Source organism: Aspergillus chevalieri, chromosome 4, assembly GCF_016861735.1.
Source record: "Aspergillus chevalieri M1 DNA, chromosome 4, nearly complete sequence".
NCBI classification, from domain to species: Eukaryota; Fungi; Ascomycota; class Eurotiomycetes; order Eurotiales; family Aspergillaceae; genus Aspergillus; species Aspergillus chevalieri.
The window spans coordinates 1-18,950 of record NC_057365.1 but is presented as its reverse complement, the minus strand read 5'-3'; the positions used below and the strand labels follow the sequence as shown (position 1 = coordinate 18,950).

The 18,950-nt window shown below is 51.2% G+C and overlaps 8 protein-coding genes across 8 annotated transcripts; 4 read left to right on the top strand and 4 right to left on the bottom strand.

Annotated features, from left to right (window-relative positions):
• Window positions 1-581: 581 nt before the first annotated feature.
• On the top strand, window positions 582-932 carry ACHE_40008A (uncharacterized protein; the record flags this gene model as incomplete). The annotated part of the gene is made up of 1 exon (XM_043278159.1): window positions 582-932. One exon carries the CDS (start codon window positions 582-584, stop codon window positions 930-932), a length of 351 nt encoding a protein of 116 aa, XP_043135966.1.
• Window positions 933-7,518: 6,586 nt separating this feature from the next.
• On the top strand, window positions 7,519-7,853 carry ACHE_40007A (uncharacterized protein; the record flags this gene model as incomplete). Its single annotated transcript, XM_043278158.1, has 2 exons — window positions 7,519-7,557; window positions 7,605-7,853. The coding sequence occupies 2 exons, from the start codon at window positions 7,519-7,521 to the stop codon at window positions 7,851-7,853; spliced, it is 288 nt and encodes a 95-aa protein (XP_043135965.1).
• Window positions 7,854-8,163: 310 nt separating this feature from the next.
• On the top strand, window positions 8,164-9,331 carry ACHE_40006A (uncharacterized protein; the record flags this gene model as incomplete). The annotated part of the gene is made up of 2 exons (XM_043278157.1): window positions 8,164-8,574; window positions 8,630-9,331. 2 exons carry the CDS (start codon window positions 8,164-8,166, stop codon window positions 9,329-9,331), a joined length of 1,113 nt encoding a protein of 370 aa, XP_043135964.1.
• A 39-nt stretch (window positions 9,332-9,370) lies between these two features.
• On the bottom strand, window positions 9,371-10,417 carry ACHE_40005S (uncharacterized protein; the record flags this gene model as incomplete). Its single annotated transcript, XM_043278156.1, has 2 exons — window positions 9,371-9,757; window positions 9,794-10,417. 2 exons carry the CDS (start codon window positions 10,415-10,417, stop codon window positions 9,371-9,373), a joined length of 1,011 nt encoding a protein of 336 aa, XP_043135963.1.
• Window positions 10,418-10,651: 234 nt separating this feature from the next.
• Window positions 10,652-12,328, top strand: ACHE_40003A (uncharacterized protein; the record flags this gene model as incomplete). Its single annotated transcript, XM_043278155.1, has 1 exon — window positions 10,652-12,328. The coding sequence occupies one exon, from the start codon at window positions 10,652-10,654 to the stop codon at window positions 12,326-12,328; it is 1,677 nt and encodes a 558-aa protein (XP_043135962.1).
• Window positions 12,329-12,534: 206 nt separating this feature from the next.
• On the bottom strand, window positions 12,535-12,885 carry ACHE_40004S (uncharacterized protein; the record flags this gene model as incomplete). The annotated part of the gene is made up of 1 exon (XM_043278154.1): window positions 12,535-12,885. One exon carries the CDS (start codon window positions 12,883-12,885, stop codon window positions 12,535-12,537), a length of 351 nt encoding a protein of 116 aa, XP_043135961.1.
• Window positions 12,886-12,979: 94 nt separating this feature from the next.
• Window positions 12,980-13,744, bottom strand: ACHE_40002S (uncharacterized protein; the record flags this gene model as incomplete). Its single annotated transcript, XM_043278152.1, has 1 exon — window positions 12,980-13,744. The coding sequence occupies one exon, from the start codon at window positions 13,742-13,744 to the stop codon at window positions 12,980-12,982; it is 765 nt and encodes a 254-aa protein (XP_043135960.1).
• Window positions 13,745-13,816: 72 nt separating this feature from the next.
• On the bottom strand, window positions 13,817-14,152 carry ACHE_40001S (uncharacterized protein; the record flags this gene model as incomplete). Its single annotated transcript, XM_043278151.1, has 1 exon — window positions 13,817-14,152. One exon carries the CDS (start codon window positions 14,150-14,152, stop codon window positions 13,817-13,819), a length of 336 nt encoding a protein of 111 aa, XP_043135959.1.
• Window positions 14,153-18,950: the final 4,798 nt, after the last annotated feature.

The window sequence follows — 18,950 nt, the reverse complement described above, 5'->3', positions numbered from 1 at the left end:
ACCTCCTTCTGTCCTGTAATATCCATTCCCTGATAGATTGGTAGCATTCCCTCTTTGTCCTATCTACCATATTGGTATATTGGTAGAATTCCTCCGTCGTCCTTTCTACCGTGGTCACGTGATGCTTGGGTGTATATCTTCCTCATCATAATCCTTGTTCTTTCTGCATGGTCTTTTTGCCCAATGATTCTGCCTTGACTCCCCGCATTGTCACGTGAGGCTGATGCAGTGAGATCTGTAACATTACCTCCCCCTCTTTCAGGCTTTCGTCCTCGAGAGCCATAAGAACTGCGGCATTCCCGTCGGTGAGTGTTTTGTTTTTCTGTTTTTCTTTTCCTCATGCTTCGTTTATCATGCCCAAATCAAACCCTCGTCGTGATCGTCTGGCTGATAAAATAGATAAGGAAGGTTTCTTTTCTCCTCCTTGTCTCCGTTGTTCCGAAATGAGTGCTTCCAATATGTCTTGTGAATGTAAACGAATCTCGTCAAATCGAAAATGCAATAATTGTGTGCGTTCTGGCGTCAAGTGTGAACGTGATTTTCATAATGAACGAAAATGGCAAAATTTGGAGCGTGATCGAATGAGATTAGCCGCCGACCTCGAAGATGCGGAGCGTTCAAATGATGAGGCACTGGCGCGTCTTTCCGAGACGTCTGCCAAATTGGCCCGGTTGCGGAAACATAAACGGTTTCTTGAGGCTCGAAATAAGGCTATGTTAGAGAATGACGTGGCTCTTCTTGAGGAGTTGGATTCTCAAGTTTCCTGGCCTGTTGCTGAGACCGCTTCTCTGGATGCTCAGCTTGCTGCGGTGACAGATGATCCTAGTCTGTCTCAGATGATGAATTCTCCTTCCTTTTGGGAGAACTTCGACTCTGCTGTCGCTGGTGGTATTCCTTCACCAACTGGTGGCAACCAGTCAAGTTCGCAATAGGTTCCCATGTGTTCTCAGAGGTATCGTACCCTTTCCATTTGATCAGGTAACATGGTCGTCCATTGACTTGTCGGTAATCCAGAATTCGTTCAACTTCATATTCATCATCATCGCTTTCGATTTCGATATTTTCTGTTGGCATGGCGTTTTTCGGTGCTGGTTCCAATAGCGAGATGTGAAATACTGGATGTATGCGCTTCATTGATTTCGGTAGTTTCAAGCGGTAATTCACTGGTCCTGTTTTTCCTTCAATGGTGAAAGGTCCAATCTTCTGGTGATCGAGCTTTTGACTTGGTCGTTTCGTTTTGATATTTCTGCGGAGCAGGAATACTTTCTCCCCCTCTTCAAGGTAGGTCCCTCTCCATGGTGCTTGTCGTAATATATAGCCGCTCGTAGGTTCATGAAGTCAATGTCTCTTGACAGTTGGTGGTGTAAGTTCTTCAGCTTTTGGACTGTCTCATTTGCTGCTTCTGATGTGGACTCTTGTGGTCGTGGTTTCTCATATAGCACTGGGTGGTATCCATAATTGGCGTAAAATGGCGTTACTTTGAGCGTTGAGTGCTCTGCATTGTTGTATGCAAACTGTGCCATGGGTAGGAATTTAACCCAATCATCTTGTTCATAATTGATGTAATGCCGTAGGTATTGCTCAATCGTTTGGTTGGTTCGTTCAGTTTGACCATTTGCTTGTGGGTGGTAGGCTGTGGTGAGGCGGTGTTCTATACCCATCAAGTTTGTGAGTGTTGTCCAGAATTTTGAAGTGAACAGCTTGTCTCTGTCTGATGTGATCTTTTGAGGCATTCCGTGGTTGGTAATAACATGCTTCAGGAATATTTGTGCCATATCTGCTGCGGTCATGGTTCCTTTGGCTGGTACCAAATGGATATATTTGGTCATTCGGTCTGTGATGACTGTAATCGAGTCATATCCTTGTGATGTCGGTAACTGTGTGATGAAGTCGATGGTAACCCATTCCCATGGATGTGTTGGAGCATCCGGGGATTGCATTTTTCCGTAGGGTTGATGTCTTGCTGCCTTATCTCGAATGCAAGTTTCACAGTTCTTCACATATTCTTGAACAACTTTTCGCGTGTTTGGGAAGTAGTAGTTTCTCATAATTTGTTCAGCTGTTTTCTCTGTTCCCAAATGTCCGTGGAGTGGAGTGTCATGGTGCATGCTGATGATCTCATTTCTCATGCTTTTTGGCACATAGATGAGATTGTGCAAGTACACTAATCCATTGTTATCTGTGGTCAATTTGTCATTTTCTGCTGAGTTTTCAATCATATCCTGGATCATTTTGTCTTTTTGTGTTTCTTCAATGATTTTCTTTTCCAAAGGTTCGTTTGAGATATGCATCGTTGCTGCTAACACCTGGTGGTTGTAGCTGATGGTTCCATCTTCGTTGGTTTTCAATATCGCTGGGTTGATCGTTCTGTCCTTGATCTCATAGTCTGGTCGTCGACTGAGTGCGTCTGCTTGTCCATTCTCATTTCCTTTGCAGTGGATGATTTTGAAGTCATATTGCGATAGTACTTCAGCCCATCTGGCCTGTCTTCGGGTCAACTCTTTGGTTGTTGTGAAGAAGGTCAGGTTCTTGTGATCTGTCTTCACAAGTACAGTGTGTTGTGCTCCTTCCAAATAAACTCTCCAAGTCTTGAATGCTACCACTATAGCTAGCAATTCTTTATCATGGATGTCATAGTTCAATTCCGCTTGAACTAGTTTTCGTGAGTGGAATGCAACAGCTCGTGGTTTTCCATCTGGTCCTGGTTGAGTCATTCTCATACCAATGGCGTAGTCTGATGCATCTGTTTCAATCGTGGTTTCCTTCTCTGGGTCGAACTGCACAAGTGCTGGTGCAGATACAATTCTTTCCTTGGCTTGTTGAAACGCTTGTTGTTGTTCTGGTCCCCATTGAAATTCTTGTCCCTTTTTCAACAATTTGAACAGTGGCGTCATGAATTGTGAGTAGTCCTTCAAGAATCGTCGGTAGTAGTTCACAAGTCCTGTAAACTGCTGAACTTCCTTGGTGTTCTTCAGTTCTGGCCAATCCAAGATTGCTTGAACTTTGTTCTTATCCATCTGGATTCCCTCTGTAGTGATCCAGTGTCCTAAGAACTCAGTCTCCTGAACATGGAATTCGCACTTCTTCAACTTCAATCGTAGCTTCGCTTCCTCAAGTTTTTGCAGTACTTTCTTGACATGCTGCACATGTTCTTCAAAGGTGCTGGAGAAGACCAAGATGTCGTCAAGGTAGACTATCACGAAGATGTCAAGATATACTCCAAGTACATCATAAATGAATCGTTGAAATGATGCTGGTGCGTTGGTAAGCCCAAATGGCATGACCAAATATTCATAATGTCCATATTTCGTTCTGATGGTCGTTTTCCATTCTTCTCCTCTGGCGATCCGTAGTCGATTGTAGGCGTCTACAATGTCGAATTTTGTAAACCATTTTGCTCCTCTGATTCGGTCTTGCATTTCATCAACTCGTGGTAATGGATGTCGATCCTTGATGGTGATGGCGTTGAGTGGTCGATAATCTGCACATAGTCGTAGGCTTCCATCCTTTTTCGGTACAAATAGGACTCCGTGCCCTGCTGGTGATGTTGATGGTCTGATGAATCCTTTCGCCAATTGTTCTTCAATATATTCCCGTAGTATTCTTGATTCTCGTTCTGACATCGGGTAAATCTTCTTGCATGTCGGTGTCTTCCCTTCCATAAGGGGTATGCGATGATCGTGTGGTCCATGGTCTGGTAGTTCAGGTCGTTCAGGCTGCTTGAACAAGTGCTGAAACTCAATATACTCCTGTGGAATCTGTGGTTCCTGAGTCGTTGCTGCTAGCTCCTTATGGTCAATCCATTCCCATGAGCCTAGCTCTGAGTCTGATGCTTCTTGGTTGCTATCAACTCTTTCTGAGCGATATTCCTCAATCGGCGCTGATCTCTTGGATATATCCTCATCCATCAAATATTCGCAATACTTCTGGGTCGTGTCCGGTGCCCATCCGGGTAAATTCATCAGCCAATGTCGTTCTGAGGCCCTGGTGGCTGCTAAAACAATATTCGTCGCTGTGTCATTCGTTTCTCTGTTATTCATTCTCAACCCACCTCTCGGTTGCTTCACGTATCTACCAGGTCTCCTGCCTGTAGATCGTGGTGAGGTCCCGGCCTCCCGTTGACTCGGTCCTTTCATTGTTCTTGGGCAATCGCAATTTGCAAAGTTCATTTGTCCAGTTTTCCAGTTGATTTCCGGGTTGTGATTCCTGAGCCATGGAATCCCCAACACTATATCGTATTGTCCCAGCGGTGTCACGTCGAAATTGATCCTTTCTTCATGATCCGCTACAGCCATAGGGACAAATCCCGATTCGACCGTCAGGTGGCTTCCCAAATTCTCACCATTCAGTCCTGAGATAGGCTCTGGCTGCGCCTTCTCAATTCCTAAGATCCCCAATTGTCGCTGGAATCTAGGATCCATGTAATTTCCAGTAGCTCCTGAGTCAACCATCACTCTGGCTAGTTGATTGAGAACTGGTGTCGTAAACTTCAAGTGGTATCCTCGCTGTGTCGCTGATAGGCTTGCTTGCCATCTTGGTTGCCGTAGACGTCGTGGACTTGGGTAGTAATCCTTGGGTTCGAAGTGAACTATGCAGTCATCTTCATAACATGCAGTCCAGTGCATACTTGAATGCTCTGGGTGCAATAGATATCCCCTGCATGCACAGTTCCAATCCCAACAAGGACAACTGTCATTGTATTTCCTAGGTCGTTCTGGGAAATAATGCGCCATTTTCTTTCGATCGTAATGTTCTCCACAGGCGTGACTATAACACACAATCCAAGGTAATTGGTTGTGCTTTGGGTGCTCTCGATAGTGCACGCAATCACACCAATCATACTTGCATGAGCTGTGGATGGGGCCTCGTAGTCGTTTGGTCGTGATGTCCCGTAGGTATCCCCATAGTTCTCCGTTGTTCTGTCCACAGTGGTGGCATGTGTATGGGTGCTGGTCGCATTGCTGTAGGTGTTCTTCCCAAGTTTCGTTCGTTCGTTCCCAACATTTCAAGTTCTGATGTGGGCAGTATGTAATCAATTCATTGAATAGTTCCTTCAATCCTTTAGAGAGCCTCTTGGGGTTCTCCTGAAGTGAGATAACAACATCATCAATGAAGTACGCGGCAACGTCGGTATTCGTTTCTTCGTCGGCTTTTCGTTGTTCCGTATACCGTTTGGACCATAGCTGTTGCTTCAAAATAGGGCTATACACACTGGACTTCGTGTATCCCTCATTATCTTCTGCCAGACTCTGTTCTTCTTGTTCATCATTTTCGGGAGTTGCGTTCTGAGGTGTCTCCGGTATCTCATGGAGTTCCTCCACGTTGGGATCGTGGCCATTCCACTGAGCACCGTACTCTTCGTCAAGGAAATCATTAACTGGCCAATCTTGGTTGGGCAGTTCGCCGAGTGATTTCTCATGAACTGGCTCATTGATGGCTTTTTCGGACCCATCCGTCCTTATATGGGCTTTGTCGCTTCCGCTGTCGGATCCCACCGTCCGTTCATTGGGCCAATATTCTTCTTCGCTTGAACTCATGATCTCATCAATTTCCTCTGTCGTGAGGGTCGTCTGTTCTTCCATCAACCTCCTCAATGGGCTCAGGTTGGGTACAATCATAGTTCTGGGTCTCCATGGTCCTCCATGCTCATCCGAAGCCTCTTGCGTGTGCCATCCAGAATCATTCGTTGCTCTGAGTTCAGGGTTCACAATTCCTGTGGTGTCATACGCTCCTCTCTCCTGGGTAGCGTGCAGTTGCTTGTTATCGTCTCGTTGTTGCTGAGGCCTAACGTTCTGTCGTTGCCTGCATGCCTTCGTCATGTGGCCCGGCTTTCCACATGTGAAGCAAAGTTTCTCTTTCCTTCTTCGTTCTCTTTCCTTGTCGGATACGAAGGGCCTATGCTGTGTGGCATCCAGCTCCATCGGTCGTGGTCCATAGGGATCTTCATACCCTTGGCTTCGTGGTTGAGCTGGTCGTTTATCGTTCGATCGATAGTGGCTCGTTCGTGGGTTTCCTCTAAAGGTGTTCCCATATCGTGACTCCTTCTGTCTGACTCTAAGGTCATACAGGGTGTTGTCAATCTTGACGGCTCGTTCAAAGAGTTCGTTCAATGAAGTCGGTCGTTCCATCCAAACCAGTTTCTCCTGAATCTCTGGTTTCAACATTTCCTCGAATTTCGCAATGTACATCGTCTCGTCCCAATTCAGATGGGTGATGATCTGCTGGAAATCAGATACCAACTTGGCTACTGATCCTGTCTGTTTGAGTCGCCATAGCTTTCGTTCAGCGTTCCGTGTGGCGTCAATATCTCCGAATGTTCCCTGGAGTCGTTTCTTGAATTCAGTGAAGCTGCTGAAAACCTCGGTGGTATTGTCGTTATGGTATTGTTCATCTTTCTCCTGGAAGTCACGCAAGGTAGGTTCAAACCAATCAAATGCTGGTCCAGTCAAGTAAGTTGCTGCAAGTAGGACTTTGTCGGATTCAAATATGAGCTTGCTCCGGTTCATGCGGACATACAAGTCCAATTGAGTGATGAAGGGTCGCAACTTGTATCGAGTACCATCAAAGGGTTCCGGTGGTCGAACTTTGATAGCTTTGGCTGACTGTCGTTCTTCCAAAGTAGTGATGCTTTCCTGCAGCTGGCTAACCATTCCAAAGAGTTCTTCATAAGTCGGAGTTCGTCCCTCAGATCCACGAGAGGATCTAGGAGTAGTGTTGCTGTTACTGTTGTTAGACATGGTTGCAGTTCGTGTTTTAAGTCAATATAGTCTCGAAACCTGACTCGTACTGACTGGCGATCAATGTGTCACAACCTGGCTTCTCTCGTGTCGTACCTAGGGTTCTAGTTAGTTGTATTTCGAGACTGAACACTTACCTTAAGTGTTCCCAAGTAGTCGTATGCTCAATGCCCCTTCGGGTCCGATTCGGTATGTCGTATGCGTTGATGGGTATGTCGCCCCCTCCAGGCTCCGTAGTTCAATAGTCGTTGATGGGTATATCGCCCCCTCCAGGCTCCGTAAGATAATCAACAAGTAGGAACGGTAAAGGTAACGAGTAGAGAAACAAGGCCAACCGAGTACGTATACTGGGTTGTTGGTTAAGTGCGGACGAGTCAGAAACTAGAAGGTAACCAATGCTGTAAGACTTGAATTGATCGCGAAGAACTAAGCTAGGTACATGAATGAATGTCCTTATATACCTTTCCTAGTCCAATGGTAGATTCTCCGTTCCTACCATGCTACCTCCTTCTGTCCTGTAATATCCATTCCCTGATAGATTGGTAGCATTCCCTCTTTGTCCTATCTACCATATTGGTATATTGGTAGAATTCCTCCGTCGTCCTTTCTACCGTGGTCACGTGATGCTTGGGTGTATATCTTCCTCATCATAATCCTTGTTCTTTCTGCATGGTCTTTTTGCCCAATGATTCTGCCTTGACTCCCCGCATTGTCACGTGAGGCTGATGCAGTGAGATCTGTAACAATCTGCAGACCAAGCTCAATGTGATTTCCTGGCGGCATGCAGCAATTGCCATCTCCCGGGCACACCTGCAGTGTGGTGGGTTCAAGCGTGACTACAGTGCCGATGATGGGCTGATCGACCAGCAAGCCGGCCATGGGTCCTGGGCTGCTGGGACGGTGTATGCCCGGGGGCTGCAGGAGGCACCTGGCCATATCCAGGCACGGCGGGTGCAATACCGGGCCATCAGTCGGGAGTGGCATGCCTTCCTAGGGTTTCAGGTATCACTAGGCCCGCGGAAGCGGGGCTGGGGGGAGGGAAAAGGGGAGGAGCCAGCAGCAAAGCGGCAGCGGCAGCAGCAGCCGTATGTGACTGTTGAGATGAAAGAGAACTAGACACTATACACCCATTCATCTTAAGGGATACACTGTTTGGTATGTGGGGGTGTGTATATATATATATAGATGTAGATGTAGATATATAGCGAGATATATAGCTCGATGGAGAGATAGATAGAGAGAGAGAGATATATATATATATTGTTCGATTCCACTTTGTTTCCTTTCTTCTTCATCGATTCCTTCCCGTAAGCTTGGCACCATTAGCTTGACGAACACTATTGTTGGATTAGGGTTACCCGTCCATGGCCGACAGCAAGTGTTGGGCTTCATTGCACGCACACAGGCCACCCAGGCCGGACAGGGCATGCAGGAGTGGTGTGGCCCACTGCCCGTGTATGGGATGACCGCGCGGCAGCAGCGGAAGTGGCAGATCTTGTGGCAGCTTGCCATGCCCACCATGGCGAGGCCCCAACAGGCGCCCCATCGAGCCCGGGCTCGGGCGGTCCATATGTTCCCCGGGGCCGGTCGGATCCTAGAACAGGGTGGGAACCCCGGCAGTTATCGGGCCACAGAGGGGCGTGGGGTGAGCCCCGGAGATCAGCCCACAGCCGGGCATGGGGTGAGCCCCGAGCATGTGGAAGAAGCAGAGGAGACTGGCAATGCAGGCAGCACCGAGCCGGCATGGATGATGAGCCCAATGGAGCGTGCCTGCTTGGAGTTTTGCATTGAGCTGCTCAACCAGCGCCACCGTGCCCATGAATATGAAAGCCCCCTTGTGTGTGCCATGGCGGTGCTCGGCTGGGGGAGACTGGGTGGCGTGATCCCGACAGTTACCCCCCATTTTATCGCGGATGATCAAGCTTGCGCGGTTCATGGTGGTGCAGAAGGCACTGTGGTTGGATCCCCATGTGGGGGACATTATTCAGATGTGGCAGGCACAGGCTAGCACGGCGAATGGCACAGTGAATGGCACAGTGAATGGCACAGTGAATGGCACACCGGCTAGCCCAATAGCATGGCCGTTGGCCAGTGCAGATGCCCAACTGGCCGATATCGATGAGGGCTGTGATAGTGCCAGTCCCACACGCCACACCCCCACCACGGTGCACGATCGCCCGTCATTTCATGACCATGTGCAGCAGATGGTCAGCCGCTTCATGATCCGTGGCACCCATGGGCCCATGCAGACATTGCTCGACTGGCGCACATATGGGTTGAAGATCCATTACAATAGCACGGCGCCGGGCCATGTGGCGTGGATGGGAGCCGATGAGCTGTTGTACAAGGATCTGCATTTCACGATGGGTGAATTCCGTGGGTTCATCCACGGGTTGGTTGGGGCCACACGGGAGCTGCTGTGTGAACTATTATGTATTGCCGATGGTTCCAGCAGCGCCCACACCCCAAGCACCATGCCGCTGCCCGCCATCCCGTGGCAGGGCTTGTATGATGATCCCACCCAGGGGCACCCGGGCTGGAACTTTTGCACGATCGCCGAACCCGGTGGCCCGTGGATGGCCGGTGGTGGATGATCCAGCGGCTGCGCACAGAGCGCCCCGTGCAGCAGCAATTCATGCGCCGGGGGCGATCCACGGCCCATTGGTGGCACAGTATCTGGCCCGGGTGGCCCGGTTCAAGGAGAAACTGGCCGTGGCCATCCATATGACGGCGGGGCAGCCGGCACGGGCCCCCGAGCTGCTCAGTGTGCAGTATGTCAACACGCCGAACAACCAATTCCGCAATGTGTTCATTGAGGATGGGATGGTGACACTGGTGACTGCATACCACAAGGGCTTCCATGCGAGCAACGACAGCAAGCTGATCCACCGGTATGTGCCACGGGCGGTCGGGGAGTTGGTGGTGTGGTATATGTGGCTGGCGATGCCATTCATTGGCCAGTTGACAGCGTGGCAGGCCGGCACTGCGCATGGCACGGTGAATGGCACATCGAATGGTATGTCAAATGGCACATCGAACGGCACATGGAATGGTATGTCGAATGGCACATCGAATGGTATGTCGAATGGCACATCGAACGGCACATTGAATGGCACACGAGCCGGCACGGTGAATGGCACGGTGAATGGTACAGTGAATGGCATGTCGAACGGCACATCGAACGGCACATTGAACAGCACATTGAACAGCACATGGAATGGCACACAAGCCGGCACATTGAATGGCACACTGAATGGCACGGCGAACGGCATACTGAATGGCACACTGATTGGCACACAAGCCGGCACGGCGAATGGCACACGAGCCAGCACGGTGAATGGCACATCAAACAGCACATTGAACGGCACATGGAATGGCACACGAGCCGGCACGGTCAATGGCACACTGAATGGCAGGGCGAACGGCACACTGAATGGCACATCAAACGGCACAGCAAATGGCATATCAAACGACACACTGAATGGCACATCGAACAGCACATTGAACGGCACATCGAACAGCATGTTGAACGGCACAACAAACAGCATACCGATTGGCACATTGAACGGCACATCGAATGGCACATGGAATGGCACACGAGCTGGCACAGTGAATGGCACATCGAACAGCACATTGAACGGCACATGGAATGGCACACCAAATGGTACGGTGAATGGCATGTTGAATGGTAGACTGAACGGCACATCAAACAGCACATCGAACAGCACACCGATTGGCACACCGATTGGCACACAGGCCGGCACATCAAACAGCACATTGAATGGCACATTGAACAGCACATTGAACGGCACATGGAATGGCACACAAGCCGGCACATTGAATGGCACACTGAATGGCACGGCGAACGGCACACTGAATGGCACATTGATTGGCACGTCGAACGGCACACCGGCATGGCAGCCCCCAGCCCATATTTATGGGGCCCCGACCCGGGCATGCAGCGGCCATGGACCCCCGAGCGATTCCGGGAGGTGTTGAAGCGGGAGACCCAGGCCCGGCTCGGCCAGGCATTGAATATTCCGGCGTACCGGGACATTGCCATTGGCATCAGCCGGCGGTTCCTGCGGGCATCCAGCACATTCACCAGTGACCGCCAGGATGAAACGGAGCAGGCGGCGGCATTGGATGCTGACTGTGAGGACGGCATGGATGCGGACCAGTGGATGGCGCATATGACGGATTTACAGGCGGGCCATTCATCGCACGTGGCGGGGATGGTATATGGGCGGCAGCTGATGGAGCAGGCGGGCACAACAAGCCACCGGCGGGCAATGTTCCGGCAGTCCAGTGTGGATTGGCACCAGTTTCTGGGGTTCGGCTGCGGCACGGGGGTTCCAGGAGATGTCCATGCCGACATTGATGCCGGTGGGCTTCGGGCTGGCTTGGTGGATGAAGGCAGCTGTCCAAGCCGCCGTCCCGGTCAGGAACAGGTTAGGGCTCGCTTGGTGGATGATCCCGGTCAGGAATGGGTTAGGGCTTGCTTGGTGGATGATCCCGGTCAGGAATGGGTTAGGGCTTGCTTGGTGAATGATCCCGGTCAGGAACGGGTTAGGGCTCGCTTGGTGAGTGATCCCAGTCAGGAAGGGGTTAGGGCTCGCTTGGTGGATGAAGGCAACCGTCCAATTCACCATCCCGGTCAGGAACGGGTTAGGGCTCGCTTGGTGGATGAAGGTAGCTGTCCAATTCACCATCCCGGTCAGGAACGGGTTAGGGCTTGCTTGGTGAATGATCCCGGTCAGGAACGGGTTAGGGCTCGCCCCGTGCTTGGGAAACGCAAGCGGGCCCCATGGCAGGTGGAGGCTGAGGAGCACCACATGGAGCGGCGCCACCAGCTGCAGACCATGGACATGGCCGCTGCGCTGCAGCAGATGACCGGTCAGGCCGGCATGCAGTTCCAGGGCATCCAGGCACCCGCCATGGCGGCGATCCAGCAGGGCAAGAGCCCCGTGGTGGCAGTCATGCCCACCGGCGGTGGGAAAAGCATGTTATTCATGTTGCCCGCGTGGGCCGTCCCCGGGGGCACCACCATTGTGGTGGTGCCATTGATCTCGCTGCGGCAGGATATGCAGCAGCGGTGCCGGCGGCTAGGCATCCCATGTATGGCATGGGACCGGCAGCAGCCATGTGATGAAGCAGCCATTGTGCTGGTCACACCGGAATCGGCTGTCACCCCCGATTTCCATTCATTCATCAACCGGTTGGTGGTGATGCAGCGGCTGGACCGGGTGGTGATTGATGAATGCCACATCATTATGAACCAGCAGAAGAACTTCCGGTCCGCCATGGCACAGCTTGGGAAGCTCGTTCGGGCCCGTACACAGATGGTGTTTTTAACGGCCACATTGCCCCCGAGATGGAACCGGAGTTCAGCCAGCGCATTCACCACCCACAGGATCAGATCGATATATATCGGGCCCGCACGAGCCGCGGCAATGTGGCATATGGGGTGTGGCGGCCACCGATTCCACACACTGCACCACATGGATATGGATGGGAGCAGGATGCCTGGATTATTCAGTTCCTGCAGGCGCAGCTCCAGTGGGCCCGGGCCCGGGGGGGGAAGATGGTGATATATGCCAACCGGGTCCACCAGGTGCAGGCGATGGCGGCGGTATTGGGATGTGAGGCGTATTTCAGTGGGCAGGTGGACCGGGGTGGGATTTTGGGGCGGTTCATGGGAGGGGATTCCACAGTGCTTTGCGCGACCAGTGCATTGGGCATGGGGGTTGATATTCCGAATATCCGAGTGATCATTCATCTTGGGACACCCCGGACGTTATTGGATTATGCACAGGAAAGCGGGCGAGCCGGGCGGGATGGGCAGGCCAGCCAGGCGATCATTATCCAGCCGGCGGGGTGGGCGGAGGATGAGCGACAGCTGGGCACACCGGAGGTGGAGCTGGTGCAGCAATACATGGGGGTGGTGGCAGGTCGGGGGTGCCGGCGGGTGGTACTGGACGATTATCTGGATGGGACAGTGAATGGATACCGGCGGCAGCATTGCGGGGATGACGGGGACGAGCAGGCATGTGATGGGTGTAATGTGCAGTGGCATGTAGGGCACGTGGGTGGTGATGAGGCCGGGCATGAGGCTGGGCATGAGGCCGGGTGTGTGGGCTTGCACCATGGCCCAGGGCAGGCGGTTCGGCCAGTGTTAGGGCTGGCAGATGACCCAGACTGGCGGGCGCGCAGTGCCACGAGGCGTTCCAATGGTCGGGGGCTCAGGCGCGGAATGGAGTATGATTCCAGCAGAGCAGCGGGCTCATGCAGCCCAAGCCGAAGCCGGAGCCATAGCCCACGCCGGAGCCCGAGCCATAGGCCGAGCCACAGCCCAAGCCCAAGTCAGCACCGGCGCCACAGCCCAAGCTCAAGCCATAGCCCGAGCCCGAGCCAGAGCCATAGCCATTGCCCACGCCGGAGCCATTTCCCACGCCGGAGCCATAGCCATAGCCCGAGCCACAGCCCACGCCGGAGCCCGAGCCATAGCCCGAGCCAGAGCCCAAGCCCAAGTCAGCACCGGCGCCACAGCCCAAGCTCAAGCCATAGCCCGAGCCCGAGCCAGAGCCATAGCCATTGCCCACGCCGGAGCCATTTCCCACGCCGGAGCCATAGCCATAGCCCGAGCCACAGCCCACGCCGGAGCCATAGCCCGAGCCCGAGCCAGAGCCCAAGCCAGAGCCCAAGCCCAAGTCAGCACCGGCGCCACAGCGATAGCTTAAGCCCAAGCCATAGCCCGAGCCAGAGCCAGAGCCCGAACCAACGCCAGCACCAGCACCCGAGCCCGAGCCACCGCCAGCAGCAGCGCCAGTGCGCAAGCCACCGCCAACGCCAGCACCAGTGGGCCGCGGCCGACATTCAATTCCGCCGGCAACAGTCCCAGGCATGGCTGGATGAGGAGTTTGGGGAGCAGGAGGCTCAGCAGTGGCGGGATCGATGTTATATCTGCGCCATGGCCCAGGCGGATGACCAGCACGATTTATATTCATGCCGGCATGCACGCAGCCAGGCGGCCAAGCAGTGGATGCTGCAGGTTCGCCGGCGGATCCAGTACAGCCGATTCAGCGGGTGTTTTTCCTGTGGGATGCCGCAGACGATATGCGCCGGGTGGGAGCCGGGCGGCCGGTGTCAGTACCGGGGGGTTTTGATCCCCATGGTGGCGATGATGCTGCATGGGCCATGGGGGGTGGGCATTCGGGGGGCATGGCAGCGGCGACTGGTGGGATTGCAGGTCGACGGCGCGGACATTGGGGCGGTGATTGGGTGGCTGGGGCAGCGCAGCCGGGCGGGCCATAGCCAGTTGTTTGAGGAGTTTTGTTGGCTGCGGCGGGTGAGTCAGGAGGTTGAGTTGGGGTTGGAGTCAGGAGGCAGAGAGATGGAGGATTGGCCAGGACCATAGCGATGTATAGAGATGTATATAGAGTTGTATGTCAAGACGTATACAGTGATGTATATAGTGATGTATATAGCGATGTATATAGCGATGTATATAGAGATGTATAGTGATATGTATATCGATATGTATGTATATATATATATATATGTATGTATGTAGTCCGACAGTGGAGATATATAGCATGGATGGGAAGGCGTTGAGGGTAGATATTTGAGTACGGCAGTGGATGAAGGCCGAGGGTTTCATGGACATGGGATGGACATGGACAAGCGCATTGGCCGTTGAGCACACAGGCAGACTGGTGGTAGTGAATGATGAAGATTATGAATGATGGATGATGATGGATGATGATGGATGATGATGGATGATGATGGATGATGTGTGATTGTGAATGGGCCAGGGTGGTGAATGATGTGTATGACAGGTGGTGTATGGGAGCATGGCATTGGGTGGCAGTGGGTGTGAGTGCAGCAAGGTATGCAGTGTGGGCAGGCAGTGGACATGGCAGCATGACATGGACCGGTTGGACCACCGGTTGGACGACCCGTTCAATTACCCATTGAACCATGTATTCGATCATTGGTTTCAACCATGTATTCAATTACCCATTTCGATCAGCCATTTGATCAGCCATTTGATCAGCCATTCGATCAGCCATTCGATCAGCCATTCGATCAGCCATTCGATATCAGGCGTTTCAATACACGCATTCAACCACCCATTTGACAGCCCGTTCAACCAACTGTTCAATCACCCGTTTGATCACCAGTTTGATCACCCATTCAACCATGCATTCAATTACCCATTTAACCATGTATTCGATCACCGGTTTCGACCATGTATTCAATCAGCCATTCAATCAGCCATTCAATCAGCCATTCAATCAGCCATTCAATCAGCCATTCAATATCAGGCGTTTCGATACACCCATTCAACCACCCGTTTGATCACCCATTCGACTGGTTCAATCACCCATTTGACAATGCATTCAATCAGCCATTTAACGTGTTCGATTACCCATTTAACCATGTATTCGATTACCAGTTTCGATTACCAGTTTCGATCAGCCATTTCAATCAGCTGTTTTTAATAGACCCATTCGACCACCAATTTGACAGCCCGTTCAACCAACTGTTCAACCAACTGTTCAACCACCCGTTTGATCAGCCATTCAATCAGTGATTTGACCCGTTCAACCATGCATTCAGCCATACATTCAATCAGCCATTCAAGCATGCATTCGATTACCCATTCGACCACCGGTTCGATTACCCCGTTCGATTACCCATTTGACCATGTATTCAATTACCCATTTCGATCAGCCATTTCGATCGGCCATTTCAATCAGCCATTTCGATACACCCGTTGGACCACCCGTTCAAGCATGTATTCAATCAGCTGGTTCAATCAGTTGTTCAATCAGTCATTTGACAACCAATTGAACCACCCATTCGATCAGCCATTCAAGCATGCATTCAACCAACTGTTCAATCAGGCGGTTCAATCACCCATTCAACCATGTATTTGATCCGGCATTTGACCGGTTCAAGCATGCATTTGATTACCCATTTCACCATGTGTTCGATCAGCCGTTTCAATGAGCTGTTTTAATACACCCATTCGACCACCGATTTGACAGCCCGTTCAACCAACCATTCGATCACCAGTTCGATCACCAGTTCGATCACCAGTTCGATCACCAGTTTGATCACCAGTTTGATCACCCATTCGACCACCCGTTCAACCATATATTCAATCATCCATTTTGATCAGTTGTTTTGACCATGCATTCAATCACCCGTTTCATTGGCCATTTGACAGCCCGTTGAACCACCCATTCGATCAGCCATTCAAGCATGCATTCAATTACCAGTTCAACCACCCGTTCAATCACCCATTTGACCGGTTCAATCACCCATTCGACCGTGTATTTGATCCGGCATTTGACCGGTTCAAGCATGCATTCAAGCATGCATTTCATCAGCCGTGTGGCCCATTCAATGACCCGTTTCAAAGCCCCGTTCGACCACCCGTTTGAGAGCGCGTTCAATCAGTGATTTGACGCATTCAACCATGCGTTCAGCCATACATTCAATCATCCATTCAACCACCGGTTCGATTACCCATTCAACAATGCATTCAACAATGCATGCATTTGACGAACGGTTCGACCACCGATTTGAGAGCCCGTTTGATTACCCATTTCACCATGTATTCGATCAGCCATTTCAATCAGCCATTTCGATCAGCCATTCAATCACCCATTTGACCGGTTCAAACCACATGTTTGGCCATGCATTCAACCAGACATTCGACCAGACATTCGACCAGACATTTCATCATGCATTTGGTCACCCATTTGATCAGCGATTTGACCCATTCAACGATGCATTTGATCATGCATTTGATCATGCATTTGATCATGCATTTGATCATGCATTTGATCATGCATTTGATCATGCATTCGACCAACTGTTCAATCACCCATTTGACCATGTATTCAAGCACACATTTTCATCAGCCATTTGACCACCCATTTGAGAGCCCGTTTGACTGGCCGTTTGAGATCCATTTGAGAGACCATTTGAGAGACCATTTGAGAGACCATTTGAGAGACCATTTGAGAGACCATTTGAGAGCCCATTTGAGAGACCATTTGAGAGCCCATTTGAGAGCCCATTCAAACCGCCATTTGACCAGCGGTTGAAGGATGGATTTGGCGCAGGTGGGAATGGGCATGACAGGGGAGTGATTTGGCGGAGGAGGAGGTGGTGGTGATGGTGTGGTGGTGCGATGCAGGTGGATGTGCATAGCATAGGAGGATGATTTGGACGATTGCCACAATGGGTGGATGGTGGATGGGGATGGTGGATGGGGATGGAAGTGAAGCAGTTGGGCAAGTGTGGCGGCAGGGATTGGATGGATTTGGGGTGGATGTCGAGGACGATAGTGGAGTGGTGGGATTTGTGGGCGAAGAGCATGGGGCAGCAGCATGGGTTGGAGGTGGTTAATGAATTGGTAGGAGAATTCGGATGGTTACCGAAGCAGTGTACGGAGGTTAGGATTAAGATTTTGATATGGATATATAGATTGATATGGATGTTGACAGGGATATATATTGACGGGGTTGGTTGAGGGAGAGAATTGGGATGCAAGAGTGGTTGGATAGAGATATATATCATACAAGATAGCGATGGGTGGGAATGGGATGATGATATATATTGGGGCGGGGTGATGGATGAGGCGACGGGTGAGGCAGCAGTGAACCAATGGATGAATGAAGGGGTGGGCAAGCAGTGAACAAAGCGGTGGGCAAGCGGTGGGCAATGGGTGTATGGGGAGTGGTGGCGGGCGGTGTGTGGGAGGCGATGGGTGAATGGGGGCGAGGTGGAGCGAGGAGGATTTTGATGGTGGAAAGCGGTTGGGGGAGGGAGAAGGGTGGTATTTGGTATTGATGATATGCAGTGGATGTGGATTGATTGGAGGGAATGAAAGATGATGGGGAGTGGATGGAGGCGGAGGCGGAGGCGGAGGCGGAGGTGGTTGGGGGTGAGATGGGTGGATGGATTGAAAGATTATTGGGGAGATGATGGTGTTATGTTATTAGGGAGATGATGAGGTTATTAGGGATAGGGAGATGATGGTGTTATGTTATTAGGGAGATGATGAGGTTATTAGGGATAGGGAGATGATGAGGTTATACGGGATAGGGAGATGATGATGTTATTAGGGATAGGGAGATGATGATGTTATTAGGGATAGGGAGATGACGGTGTTATGTTATTAGGGAGATGATGAGGTTATACGGGATAGGGAGATGATGTTATTCGGGGGTTATGCAGGATAGAGGGATGATAATAGTCATTATTCAGGATATTGATGTTATGTTATGTTATTGGGGAGACAGTTATGATTGTTATTTGGGAGATGGATATGATGATATGTTATTAGGGAGACAGTGGAAGGAGGTTATCAGGGATGGGTGGGTGGATGAGATTGGGATTGGGAATGGTATTGGGGATAGGGGATGATGTTATTCAGGATAGGGATAGAAGTGTTATGCGGGGGTTATACGGGGGTTATGCGGGGTTATGCAGGGTAGAGTGATGATGATAGTTGTTATTCGGGAGATGGATATGATGTGAGGTTATGCAGGAGATGGATATGATGTGAGGTTATGCAGGAGATGGATATGATGTTATGATGTTATGTTAGTAGGGTTAGAGTGGAAGGATGAGATTGGGATGAGTAGGGATGGATAGCGATGTGATGTTATTAGGGATAGAGTGGAAGGAGGTTATTAGGGAGATTGTGGATGGGAATGAATGGGGATGAGCGGGGAGTGATTTGCAGGAGGCAACAGCGGCAGTGGTGGGGCATGGAGGGATGGAGGGATGGAGGGATGGAGGGATGGAGGCAGTGATGGGCAGTGTGAATGGATTGGGGCGAAGTGGATGGGCGGGGGTTGATTGGGAGTGTGAGTATGGATTGGGAGGGGAAGCAGGGAAGCAGGCGAGGGGGATGGATGATGGAGGGTACGGGTGGCGGTGGGTGTGGCGGTGGCGGTGGCAGTGGGAAGTGGTATGTGAAGTGGTATGTGTTCGATTTAGGAGGGAATGAAGGATGAGGGGTTAGGGGCAGTGGATGGACCCCCGGAGGGGTTAGGGGTGAATGGTGATTGATTGGGGATGGGTGATTCGGGTGTTAGGGTCAGGGTTAGGGTTAGGGTTAGGGTTAGGGTTAGGGTTAGGGTTAGGGTTAGGGTTAGGGTTAGGGTTAGGGTTAGGGTTAGGGTTAGG